General features: G+C 34.5%; 1 protein-coding gene across 1 annotated transcript; it reads left to right on the forward strand.

Annotated features, from left to right (window-relative positions):
• Positions 1 to 3,604: 3,604 nt before the first annotated feature.
• Positions 3,605 to 11,337, forward strand: LOC132554216 (serine/threonine-protein phosphatase 6 regulatory ankyrin repeat subunit B-like). Its single transcript, XM_060218523.1, has 9 exons — positions 3,605 to 3,635; positions 4,050 to 4,189; positions 5,513 to 5,714; positions 6,133 to 6,297; positions 7,754 to 7,935; positions 8,997 to 9,069; positions 10,102 to 10,266; positions 10,687 to 10,828; positions 11,163 to 11,337. Exons 1-9 carry the CDS (start codon positions 3,605 to 3,607, stop codon positions 11,335 to 11,337), a joined length of 1,275 nt encoding a protein of 424 aa, XP_060074506.1.
• Positions 11,338 to 13,492: the final 2,155 nt, after the last annotated feature.

Here is a 13,492-nt window from a genome sequence, read left to right on the forward strand (position 1 = left end):
AGTAAGAAAAAGAAGAGAAGAAGAAGAAACACGATGTTAAGGAAATATGAAATGTTGCTGAAAACAGTATTGAAACAAATTAACCTCCTTACAATAAATAGAATCAAACACGTGGTGTGTTGGGACCTAATGTATCCTGTAGACTATGCGACACATGGAATCATAGAATGCAGAGTATATACAGTACATCAGTTCTAGCGATACATGCTTTCAGTTGTCGTAACTTATCTATTTAACGATTTTAACGCCCTCAATTACGACCTTTCAGTGGTGGTTTATAAAATGCAATACTTACCAATTTGTGATCAATTCTTTTCCAAAATTCGTGAGATGAATTTGAGGAAACGTGCGCGCAAAGAATTCACAAACTAGTGATGGACTTCACGACGCAAACACAACTTGGAGATTTATTGCGTCACGATTGGATGACGTAATGAATATAAAGGGACGTTACTCTCAATAGAAATTATGTTTATATGTTCAAAAATCGGTAAATCTGACGATTCCTACCCGTGGCATTTTGTATTTCTCATGGAAATGAGAATCGGACCGGTCTGTGCTGACGTAGCACCAACCACTACAAGGAAATCCAACCTAAACATTCTATCATGATTAACATTTATTTGAAAATAGATCGATGATATATTTCTGAACAATTATCTTTGTATGCAAGCGAAGTACGAACGCGTTGATAAAATCATTATTTTGTTTCCATATAAAATAATCCCGACAATACAAATCAAATAAAGTGCCACACAAAAATTACTTTAAGTTTTTAATCGAAATTGTTTGGTTTTTCATGTTTCATCTACACTTACTGTAGAACTATATTGTAACCATTTCCGCCAAAATTTAATCATGCTGTGTGGCATGACTGTGTAATTTTGATGTATGTGTGATCATCACCATCTTCAACGATCCACCTTCACAAAGTTACTCATGGTGGGTTATAAGTCTTATCGTAGTTGGAGACGCTGAATCACTACCGGACACTTCTCAGTACGTCTAAATAGGCTGTTTCCTTCAAATAAAAATTCTTGGTTGCCCACTTAAGGGAAATACGTGCAATTAACCGATTTTTATTTATTTTGTAGCGCCATACAGCTAACATCACTGTTTTATGTATCAAAGTAAACAACATCCCCGATACGACAAGAATTACGATGACTTTCGCTCTTTGCGCCACTGAAATATGTCATGGCCAAATTGAAGTGAAATAATGTTATTGGTTCCAGGAGAAGAAACCCAGCCTGGCCAACCACATGCTGATAAGCTCTTTTTTAAGATTACAAAGAAGCGACACGTAACTTCAAAGCCATTACAGTATACCTTTATGCGACCTCGAATTTCCAAACAAGTGTTTTTGTCTTATCAATAAGGAGTCTCACACAGAATCTTCAAATTTGCTATTACATGTTCCGTGAGTGTAGAGAGCGAAAATGATTTTAAAACCAGTGGAGTATCGAGGATGTGTAATCAAAAGAAAACTAAATGAGCATTCATGTTAAAGTTTCATTATTTACGTGGTGTAAACAATACAGTATGTGTGTGTAAACAATACAGTACGTGGTGTAAACAATACGGTACGTGTGCGTAAACAATACAGTACGTGTGTAAACAATACAGTACGTGTGTGTAAACAATACAGTACATGTGTTAACAATACAGTACGTGTGTAAACAATACAGTACGTGCGTGTAAACAATACCGTACGTGTGTAAACAATACAGTACGTGCGTGTAAACAATACAGTAAGTGTATGTAAACAATACAGTACGTGCGTGTAAACAATACAGTATGTGTATGTAAACAATACAGTACGTGCGTGTAAACAAATTTCTATCAGCTGTGCTGTGTTTCAAACAATACTCAGTCTGACATAAATTAGAATGAATGTGAACGTCCATGTAAAAGTACATCGTTTCCTACAGGTCGCTCATTTTGGCCAAACTAGACATATTTTTTATTTCTAAAGGATGAAATACACCATGTCAGAGACATGAATAACAGAGACGACTCTGTTTATATACAGCCTAAGAGAGATAACTTCTTCCAATGTTTTTTTTCATTATTTTAACTAGTTCAAGGTTCAGTTATCGAAAAAAAAACCCATCAGATTATTGGATTGAATTTCCTAAAATCACGTGGAGATGTCTTTTTAATTTCAATTAAAAGTTGTTTTTTATCATTTAAATGCCTTTTTACTCAGGGGGCTCGGTTTCGGGATTTTGAGTAATGTATGACTTCAGTTGATAACTACAGCACTGAAAAATCCAGTAATCACACAATACTGAGACCTTATAAAATAAGGTATCGACATGTACAAAGCACATCGATAACCCTCAAATTCTATAAGGCTTCAAAATGCGTATTGATATTTGATCTATAGTGCTGTGGCTATAAACCGTGGTCAAATATTACTCCGCAAATTTCGCAAAGCGAGTCCCAATGCATTTCTATATAATAGGCCGAGCTCTACAGTTCCACGTGCATGAAATCTACAACCACACAAGACGTACTAGACGAACCTTGACAACCCCGTCCTACCACTTTAAGAGTTCCATTGATGACTATAACAGGTTGTTCCTTTCCTTCTTTCTGTTCTTGTTATTTCTACGTTGTCCGTGTTAGCCATCAAATTACGTTTGTGATTATAGTTGTGATAATAAAGTTGAATTGAAATCAAATATGTGAACTTAATATCAACGATAACAAACATCGATGACAGATAGTCTGTAATTGATTGATTTATTTTTCGTGTTTATGTTTTTAAACAACTAACACTTTATGAGTACACGTGCCTGGACCTTCGCAACAAAACTATATTTGTCTTCACATACAAACAAAAATTGTAGAAACAACCGGAACAAGGGAATTCAACTAGAGGCTAAGTAAGAAACAGTCGGGTTTATGTATAAAATATTTGAGATACTCGGAATCGTTTCTAGCCGGGATAGTTAACCTAATCATGTTACACAGATTAAGTGAATTTCCGAAACATTCGTAGATCTAGATTTTTCAGTGTTTGAAAGGATCGTGCCATGAAATTTAACCGATAGTAAATATGAACACATCCAAACTTGTTTTAAATTTTATAAATGATTTAGATAAATGAAATTTATTAGATCTTTTTTGAGTCTTAAGGGGCTTTTGAGTCAGGGACGTATATATAATATATACGTCCCTGTTTGAATTGAGTGACGCCAGCTGTGCGATCCGACAAAAATTAAGCTGCCGAGACCGAGAGAGATTTATAAAATTATTGTGTAAGTTACTTGTCATATTTAATGAAAGTACACTCATGTTCACAAGTACCTGTGGTATAGGACGGAGCTAGTGACGTATAATCACCAACTGCGTTAGGCATCATTATGACTACAGTGTAACAACAACATTCGAAATTTCGCGCGTTTTTCTTTCCGGTAATAAAATTGTGACATTAGCCCTTTGAAATGTTATATCAAATCTAAAATGATTACGTATCCGTGTTCTAAAAAATGTTCGAAAATATGAAGGGAATTGAATATTCCAAACAAAAACATTATGACGATAGAAAATTGCACGACAACCATAAAGCGGTCGCCTTAGTATTTATGAACACAATATGGCGGATCGACGAAGCACGACACCGAAAGGTAAGCTAATATTTTTACGTGAAATCAAGATAACAGTTAAACTGATTTGATGAATTTATCATTGGAGTGTGTTATTATCTATTACACGAGGCGTCTGATCAATAAAACAAAATTTTAAAACGATACATTTACCTTCATTCTTCGATAGGAAGTCAAGTGACCAAAAGTCGGATGTCAATTGTTTACAAGACAGAGTACGATTGGCACTGTTGTCATTCGTCAAAATCAAGTTATGTATTATACTCTAGATGTGTCTTTAGTACACCTATGTTGTGACGATCTCATATATATGCCTTTCTATCTACTGTATGATAACAATGGAATGCAATGGAAACAAACCAAACATTTTTTTCGATTATATTAGGCTTACCATCTTGTAGAATTAAAATCAAATTAATGAAATTTGTTTGATAGAAAATGCAGACGCTGTAAGAGAGCTCCTAGATACAGCAGAACAAAATCTTGACACAAAATCTACAGACAGTAATGGACGTACACCTTTACACATCGCCAGCAGTTATGGACAGTACTCAATGGTGGAAAAGCTTCTGAAGGTATGCTGGGCCATTTCAAGCACAAGCTTCCTCTGTCTTCTATACCAGGTGTTAGATTTGTTGATTGGTTACAAGTTTTACAACCGTTTTTATGTTCAGCAAAAATGAGGGGTGAGGCCTTTATCCCTGCCTCCGGAGGCATAAGCACTAGATCCATTTTGTATGTTGCCTGAGTCGGGCTAGGTCTCAAGAATGCCTAGGGTGCCTTGAGGTCTGTCAGGCAGTTGTTAATCCAATGCTTGTACACTGGTGAATTATAAAACATCATGGTGAGTAGATATCTGTACATCAACGCCCCAGACATGGATTTTGACCAGATACTGTGTGGTCCATGCGCCAGACATCTTGTAGTAGGAGTGGGTCAGTGTTGTCAGAGTCGAAAGTTCGATTCCTGACTGGGGCGCTTGATGAGAATGTGTATTTTCCCTGTTCTGTTACATTGGCGCCCAACAAAGTCCTAAGAGTTGTGGTATTTGGAGTCTTTGCTTGAGATTTTGAAAAAAAAACAGGTGGATTAGTGTAAGAGGAGCAGGTCAGTGTGGCTTGTATATAGCATTAAAATGCGGTCTCTCTCACTCAGCTGATGGATATTATCCCTGTTCTTTTACAATCTATCTGTCAGAATATCTAATTGTTAGGAAACTTACATATTACATTGTGAGAGTATATCGATCATGTCGCTTTTTAAAAGATTATATCCTTTAATTAATAGGTAGTCAAATCATGAATCTTTGAGGGAATATAAGCATTGTAATAAATCAGTGAGTGGTTTTAATGAATACCATTTAAGTACTATTAAAACGCTCCATCAACAGTATCATTCTGTCAAATATGTGGTGGCAAAAATCTTAGGTCCATTGATATATTTATATTAAAACATTTCATTTTCATTGGGCATCTCATGCATCAAATGGGTATGATATTGAGCTAAAGTATATAGAAAGTTTGAAAACATCATTAGAAGTACACATACTATCTTATTGATATGGTAGATAAAGTTTTAGATTTGTTCAAGATATACACCATATTTATTGTGATTATCTTGCTATTACCCTCTATCTAGTACATTTTGATAAGACCATTAATTTTATTCATGCAGATTCAGCAGAAATGACAACAGAAGGCATATCATTGTCTGCAGGATAAGCCTACCCATCACCTTCGGTTAAAAATGGGCCTGTTTCCTATCAAAATTGTTTCATATTTCAGGCAAAGTTAATTAAATTTTCAATATTGTGAAAATTTACTTCCCAATTCGCCAAAAATTAGGCAAATATGCCATTGAAAAAAAGCCTTGATGATTTAGATTGTCTTCTGTATTAGGCTGGAGCCGAGCCCCTGGCACGTAGCAATACTGGACGAACTCCACTGCATGAAGTGTGTATTAGCGGTCATAAGGACTGTCTAAATCTGATCCTACAACACACCCCGGAAGTGAATGTCCGTGATCGTGACAATCAGACCCCTGCCCATGTTGCAGCATTCAATGGTGAGCTTGGCTGCCTGAAAATACTTCACACCAAAGGTATGTATACTTATATATATATACATGATGTATATACAAATATCTACAATGTAGATTAAATATTATGTATGAAGCAAAAAACATTTTTATCAATTTTACCTAATATTATAGAGGAAGTATTGTTGTATGTATATGACAAGATAGAATTGAGAGAATATATGTTTGTATAGCTGTGTACCTAGCCCAGTATATAGATAACATGGAATTCTAATCTTTGGTAAGAATTTTTTTTCAATTTTAGTAAATATTAGTATATAATCCAGATTCCTTATGCAGTACATCATTTGCCTATTTTCATCACATTGACTACATAGAAATTGGCCCTCTTGCTTATGAATAAATAAATAACCCTAAAAAAAATCCAGTCTAGTCATGACAAGATGTTGCAGGCCTTGTTTACCTGTGATTCTGTTTACAGGTAGCAGTCTGGTAGCAGAAGATAAGTTAGGAAGACAGGTCAGCCATCTTGCTGCCATGAGAAACCATAAGAAGATTCTCCAGTACTTGTTTGACCAGGGAGTGGACCTAGATAGCCGTTGTGAAATAGGAAAGACTCCTGTCCACTATGCTGCCCAATATGGCTGTAAGTGTGTAATTTAGTTAAAGCTATATTGAATTTACAATATCAACAAATGCAAAAACTGTCAAACCATGGCAATTATGTATCAGATGATGTCATTGGTCAAATTCAGTCACATGACCAAATATTTCATTTTACTTTTTATCAATCTGGTCGACTTACTATGGTTTGTGTACTTTGATGTATTGATCGTGTCAATTTAAAGCCCTGTTTGCTCTTAAGTGTAGTACATCATGCAGTATTTTATAATTCAGTCCTGTTCAACTTAATGCGAACTTTGTACATGGCATCTTATACTAATGCCATGTGTCCATATTAGACAGGTTTCACTGTATGAGATCTATGCAAATGACATCTTATATAATTGATATGTGTCCATATTAGACAGGTTTCACTGTATGAGATCTATGTACATGACATCTTATATAATTGATATGTGTCCATTTTAGACAGGTTTCACTGTATGAGATCTATGTATATGACATCTTATATAATTGATATGTGTCTATTTTAGACAGGTTTCACTGTATGTGAACTTTGTACTTGACATCTTATATAAATGATATGTGTCCATATTAGACAGGTTTCACTGTATGAAATCTATGTAAATGACATCTTATATAATTGATATGTGTGTCCTTAATTGATATGTGTCCATTTTAGACAGGTTTCACTGTATGGGATCTATGTACATGACATCTTATATAAATGATATGTGTCCATATTAGACAGGTTTCACTGTATGAGATCTATGTATATGACATCTTATATAAATGATATGTGTCTATTTTAGACAGGTTTCACTGTATGTGAACTTTGTACTTGACATCTTATATAAATGATATGTGTCCATATTAGACAGGTTTCACTGTATGCGAACTTTGTACATGACATCTTATATAAATGATATGTGTCTATTTTAGACAGGTTTCACTGTATGAGATCTATGTACATGGCATCTTATATAAATGATATGTGTCCATATTAGACAATTTTCACTGTATGAGATCTATGTACATGACATCTTATATAATTGATATGTGTCCATATTAGATAGGTTTCACTGAATGGCAGCCCCATAATGTCTTATATTTATGATATTTGTGTCCGTTTCAAACAAGTTGTTCTGATGTTTGACATTTTTTGAATTACATGATGTCCTGTATTTTTGTTCTTTCTAGACTAGTTTATCTGTATAATACTTGTACCTATATTCATAATATAAGTCTCTACTTTTGACAAGTTTCACTGTACAGCAACTACATGATGTCTTGAATATATAGCTATCAGTGTTTATTTATGACCGATTCTGTCATATAATAGTTCTTGTACATTTCCGATGTACATTTTACCTTGTGTAGCTGTAGTAATCAATTTATCGTTGTAAATGTTTTGATTCAAAAATTAATTTCACTTTATTCAATATAATGCAATATATATTATTGGTTTTGCCTCACAGCACTCGACTGTGTGATTTTACTTATACAACGCGACTGTGACATTACACTCGGTGACAACAATGGCTACCTTGCAGCCCATCATGCAGCACGCCACAACAAACTCGACATTGTCCGCTTCCTAGTAAAACAAGGCACCTCCCTGGAAGTTACACAAGCAGACGGCAAAACACTGAGTCATGTCGTAAGTAATTTTAAAATCTTTTATAAAATAAATACATGACCTGATGAATTGTTTTCACAATTTTTTAAGCCAAAATTTATTTACCAACAATGGATGTCAGAATATGTTGTAACTTAAAATAAGTACAACATTCAAAGTGACAAAAATTTCTATAGGTCACAGGTCAAAGTCAGATGTTTATGCCATTATCTCGCACAAATAGAGAGAGTAATTAAAAATCATACAAGTTTAATAAATGTTTATAAACAGATATAGGTGAATATGACCTTTTTTTCACTTCTTTATCCCCCGCTTTCACCGAAACAGGGGATATTAATTTGGGTTTGTCTGACCGTCCGTCCGTCCGTCTGTCTGTCACACTTTCGTTTCCGTGTTCTAACTTCCCCAAATTTCATCCAATTTGGGTGAAACTTGGTCAGCAAATGCATCTTAGGGTCATTAAGACTGAGTTTGACTATCAGTGTCATTATGCATACTAATGAGATATCCTTTGATTTCATTGGTCGGTTCATTTCCGTGCTCTAACTTCCCTAAATATAATCCGATTTAGATTAAACTTGGTCAGCAGATGCATATTAGGGTACATAAGACTGAGTTCAGCAATTAACATTTGATATGTCCAATAAAACATCTACTCTCTACAATTCTTTACATCTTTCTTTGGCTTTAAAGTAATACACCATAGCTCAAGAGAATATATCATTCTACATAGCATTATGACATGTTTACTCCTAACCTCTAAAATATTTACAATATGTTTGGAAAGCAGGGGATATAAATTCCATGAATTTGCTTATATATTTTTATTATTAATTTATCAGAATCTGTGTTTAAATTCATCTCCTTCAAATATTTCCAAAATCATATTGAAAATAATTGTTTTAAAGCATTTTCAGATACAAATATTTGATATCAGAAACTCCATGTACAATTATGCCTACAACAATGTTGATGTGATACAGCTTTATAGATATTGTCTTGATAACATTAAGTGGTGTCTGTATAGAATGATCTAATGACTCAAGCCTATAAGAATGTTTTTCTGGTTTTGTTTGCTGCAGGCAGCCCAACATGGAGCCCTCAATGTTCTACACTGGCTTCTAGAAAAAGGAGCTGATCCCAACCAACAAGACTGTGAGTATTTTATTTTCCTATCAAAAAGGTCAAATCATAGCTTGCAGAGGTCACTAGCCAGTACAGAGGTCAATATGACTATAGAGAGGACTTACAAAGGTTACTATGATTTAACAGAGGTCATTACGGCTTTCAGAGGTCACTGAAACTAACATGTACAGAGGTCACTATGACGACTTACAGACTGTACAAAACTCACCAGGACTTACAGAGGTCACTGTAACTTACATGTACAGAGGTCACTATGACGACTTACAGACTGTACAAAACTCACCAGGACTTACAGAGGTCACTGTAACTTACATGTACAGAGGTCACTATGACGACTTACAGACTGTACAAAACTCACCAGGACTTACAGAGGTCACTGTAACTTACATGTACAGAGGTCACTATGACGACTTACAGACTGTACAAAACTCACCAGGACTTACAGAGGTCACTGTAACTTACATGTACAGAGGTCACTATCACTTACAGACTGTACAAAACTCACCAGGACTTACAGAGGTCACTGTAACTTACATGTACAGAGGTCACTATGACGACTTACAGACTGTACAAAACTCACCAGGACTTACAGAGGTCACTGTAACTTACATGTACAGAGGTCACTATGACGACTTACGGACTGTACAAAACTCACCAGGACTTACAGAAGTCACTAAGACTTATATACAGAGGTCACTATGACCTACAAAGGTCATCATGACTTATATCAATTGCTATGACCTACAGATGTTATTTATATGGCTTGTAAAAGTCACTAGCTAACCTTAAATAGATCATCTTAACTTATACATGTTATTATAATTTACAGACATCACCATGACTTACAAAGGTAACCATGACTTATACTGGTCACTATGACTAACAATAGTCTCTGACTTACAGAGATCACCATGACTCACACTGAGATCACCAAGATATACATGTACAGAGGTCACCATGACATACAGAGGTCATTAGGACATACAGGGGTCACCTTAACTTTTAACTGAGGTCATTTATCACTTAAAATTTTTTTTGAAGATTTTGGAAATACACCTGGACATTATGCTGCTGACAGTCGGAGGCCAGAATGTCTCAGCTGCTTTTTATACCATGAGGGGGACATTGAGAGTCAAAACATCAAAGGGGACACACCTCTAGATGCTGCTCGTAAAGCTGGCTGTCCATTACAGATGGAGAAAGGAGGTAGGTTTATCACATTACTGATAATGTCCAGGTTGAGGAAGGCTTGTAACATAACCATTGAATAAAGATAAAGTAATTCTGGGTGTCATAAATTGTCCCTGATTCTGATTATCTGATCATGACTAGCAAAACTATGTCTTCAGTAGATTGCCAATTCTTTTGCAATATTTCATATAAAAAATCTCTTCTATAGAGCCTGGTAATTAAGCACTTAACTCTACCTATATGAATGAATGGTACACTTTGTAGTTCTAATATTGTTAGATGTTATTTACATGTGTTATCACCAATAATAAAAATTAAAAAATTGTATCAAATTTAACATATATATCACAGTTCAAATTTACCCATTATAATAGTATATACACACGTTTGTACCTAGACACGGTTTATTTATTTTATCGTTTTTTTTTTTAACAGTAAACAACAAACAACCATGTGAGATGTGTTTCCAGAAGTACAAGAAGGCTGTATGGGACAAATCACATCCTCCTACAGCAATGGAGAGACAATTAACTAAGGCTAAATCTACTGCTTATAAAAACCCAGTCCCCAACGCCGTGTATGTATATCATAACTGTCTGCAAACCTGATGAATTCATGTTCATTTCTATGTACCTCAGGTCGTCTTGAGAATAACTGTAGAAGTCTTGGATAGATTTGAACGAAATTTTGCATGAGTTACATGTAATACCACAAATCAAAGATATTAAATTCATGAATTCCAACTTTGTGGACCACTATCACAGACAGGTGCTTAGATTGGGTTTGACAGGTAAATCTTGAAAAGATAATTTTCATAATAGAACTCTGAGGGCTAGATTTAACATTTTTACAACATAAATGTGCATTACTAATAAATTATTCCATGATTTTATTATGTATGTATGTTCCAGGAGAGTGCCGACACAGCTTCAGCTTAATCTGATGAAAAGAGACAAACGATTAGCCAAAGCTGCCCCGAAGGTGAATGTGTCCAAACGAGACCTATCAGCACAGTACTTTGGAGAGTTCTTAGATCCAAATGATGTGTTTGCCTTTAAAGGAACTGAAGAAAATCTTCGATTCTAGTCCTAATTATTTACAAATTCTTATAATTACATAATTATTATTCAGGCTGTGATTTTCCTTTTTAAATTTAAATGCATAATACAAATGTTTAAAATCAATTCAGATTATCATATTTTTATGAATATATTCATATATACATTTGATCATTTATGATATAGAATTTATCCTTATATCAAATTATTATTGGAGGGGGGAGGGGGTTTAGGAAGAGGGGGTGGGAACTTTTTTTCTCATGGATTATGTTGGTACTTTATTTCCATAAATTCCTATGTCCCAAATATATATAGTGTTATAAAGAAATATAGTAAAAAAAATTTTTTTATTTTTTTTTTGCGTATTAACGATCAATGAAATCAAATGCCTTTGAATTTTTTTTTTTTTTCTTCAGAAAATCATGAATATTAATCCATACAATATTAAAATATTTCAGTCATTTGAAAATGTTATGACTGTTTGATATGTTTCAAAGATATTACTTGTTCCATCACACAATACACTATTCCCTGTACATCATTTTCAAAAATGACAACTTACCACATGCTGAACTGCATAAATGATGCAGTAATCATTACAATTTACTAAATGCATGTATACTCATTTATTAATAAAATTTCATGAAGATATGTTTTTTCTTACCTCTTAGTTTTATTTGTTATCTTTACACTAAGATTTCATGCAGGATATGTAATGGTATAAGTCTGTTGTGTTCTGCTGTGGTAGAATGGACAATCCCCATCTCAGATGAATTTGTGACAATTACAATGGATATGTCTTAAAGAACAAAGAGAATATCCATATGTATATGTAGTGTATGTATTAAACTTATTTCATGTACCATATTTTCCGGGTTATAAGCCACATCTTTTTCCTCTGCGGTTGGGCGTGTGACTTATATGTGGACAATAAAAAATTGACAGAATAAAAATAAATGCAGTAATGCATGTATCACGCTTGTTTCATATACTGGTAAGTATATATACCAGTTTAGGCAGAAATCAATGCATCATATTAGTTTAAGTTGAAATTTTTAATTTCTTTCTTTGTAATTGGGAGTTGAAAAATGTGTAAGGTATATTGATGAATTTATCCGTCTAATCTTAAAATTATTGATGTTCAATATTGGTATTTCAAACTGTTTACTTCTCAACAACTGCATGTTTTGAAGTTAGAGTATCCAAAAGAACGGTCAAATTCTTTCTTCAGTGTTGGTACAAGCATACAGTGGAATTATCATTTTAATCATAATGGCTGTTTTTTTTTTAATCTCTTTCTTTCAATATATATTATCAAAAACCAAAATCCAAATTACAACCTAAGTACAATGTGTATATACTGAACAAGAAATAGGATTTAAACAAAAAAGTTTAATTAAAATGAAATTGAATTTAAATAAGAACCAATTCATCAAGCTTTCATATTTGGAGGATACTAACCCTAGTGGTTTGCTTCCTGGGTAAGAAATGCAGGACCTTGGGGATCAGTCCAGCTGTGCTATCCACCATATGCTATCCACACCACATGCTATCCACACCTCATGCTATCCACACCACATGCTATCCACCTCATGCTATCCACACTACATGCTATCCACCACATGCTATCCACACCACATGCTATCCACACCACACACTATCCACACCACATCCTATCCACCACATGCTATGCACACAACATGCTATCTACACGATATGCTATCCACCACATGCTATCCACACCACATGCTATCCACCACATGCTATCCACACCACATGCTATCCACCACTTGTATTGGCCCTGGGCTTATTACTGGATAAATTCAGAATATGTTGCACTCCAATGTACAGATTTGTATTTGTATCAAAATTTATATGAAACAGTTTGTCATATAATCATATTTAAATAATTAAAGAGATTGTGTCATGAAAACTTGTATTCAAACCAACAAAGATTCAATAATTTTCTTCATCAAATTGAACTTTGACCTTGTATTGATGTAAACTGATTTCAAACTTTCCCTCTCCTTTGACTTTCCTTTAGATCACTTTAGATTTTCCTCCGTCGCCTCCCAGTCTTTAAAATTTAGGCTCTCAGCATCACTAATGAGTCCTACAGGGACCAAACAGCTGTATGATGAAGTTTAACTCATTGTTTGGCTCTACTGTAACTCTAACTTATT

The sequence above is a fragment of the Ylistrum balloti genome, unplaced genomic scaffold, assembly GCF_031769215.1.
Source record: "Ylistrum balloti isolate Yb309-2 unplaced genomic scaffold, AGI_CSIRO_Ybal_v1 Utg370386, whole genome shotgun sequence".
In the NCBI taxonomy this organism is placed as follows: Eukaryota; Metazoa; Mollusca; class Bivalvia; order Pectinida; family Pectinidae; genus Ylistrum; species Ylistrum balloti.

Bases quoted from the DNA above. Each gene is read 5' to 3' on its own strand.
- LOC132554216 (XM_060218523.1), top strand. From the start codon at position 3,605: ATGGCGGATCGACGAAGCACGACACCGAAAG. The intron at 6,298-7,753 runs GTAAGTGTGTAA...TTTGCCTCACAG, and splicing joins CTATGCTGCCCAATATGGCT to CACTCGACTGTGTGATTTTA. The intron at 10,267-10,686 runs GTAGGTTTATCA...TTTTTTTAACAG, and splicing joins ATTACAGATGGAGAAAGGAG to TAAACAACAAACAACCATGT.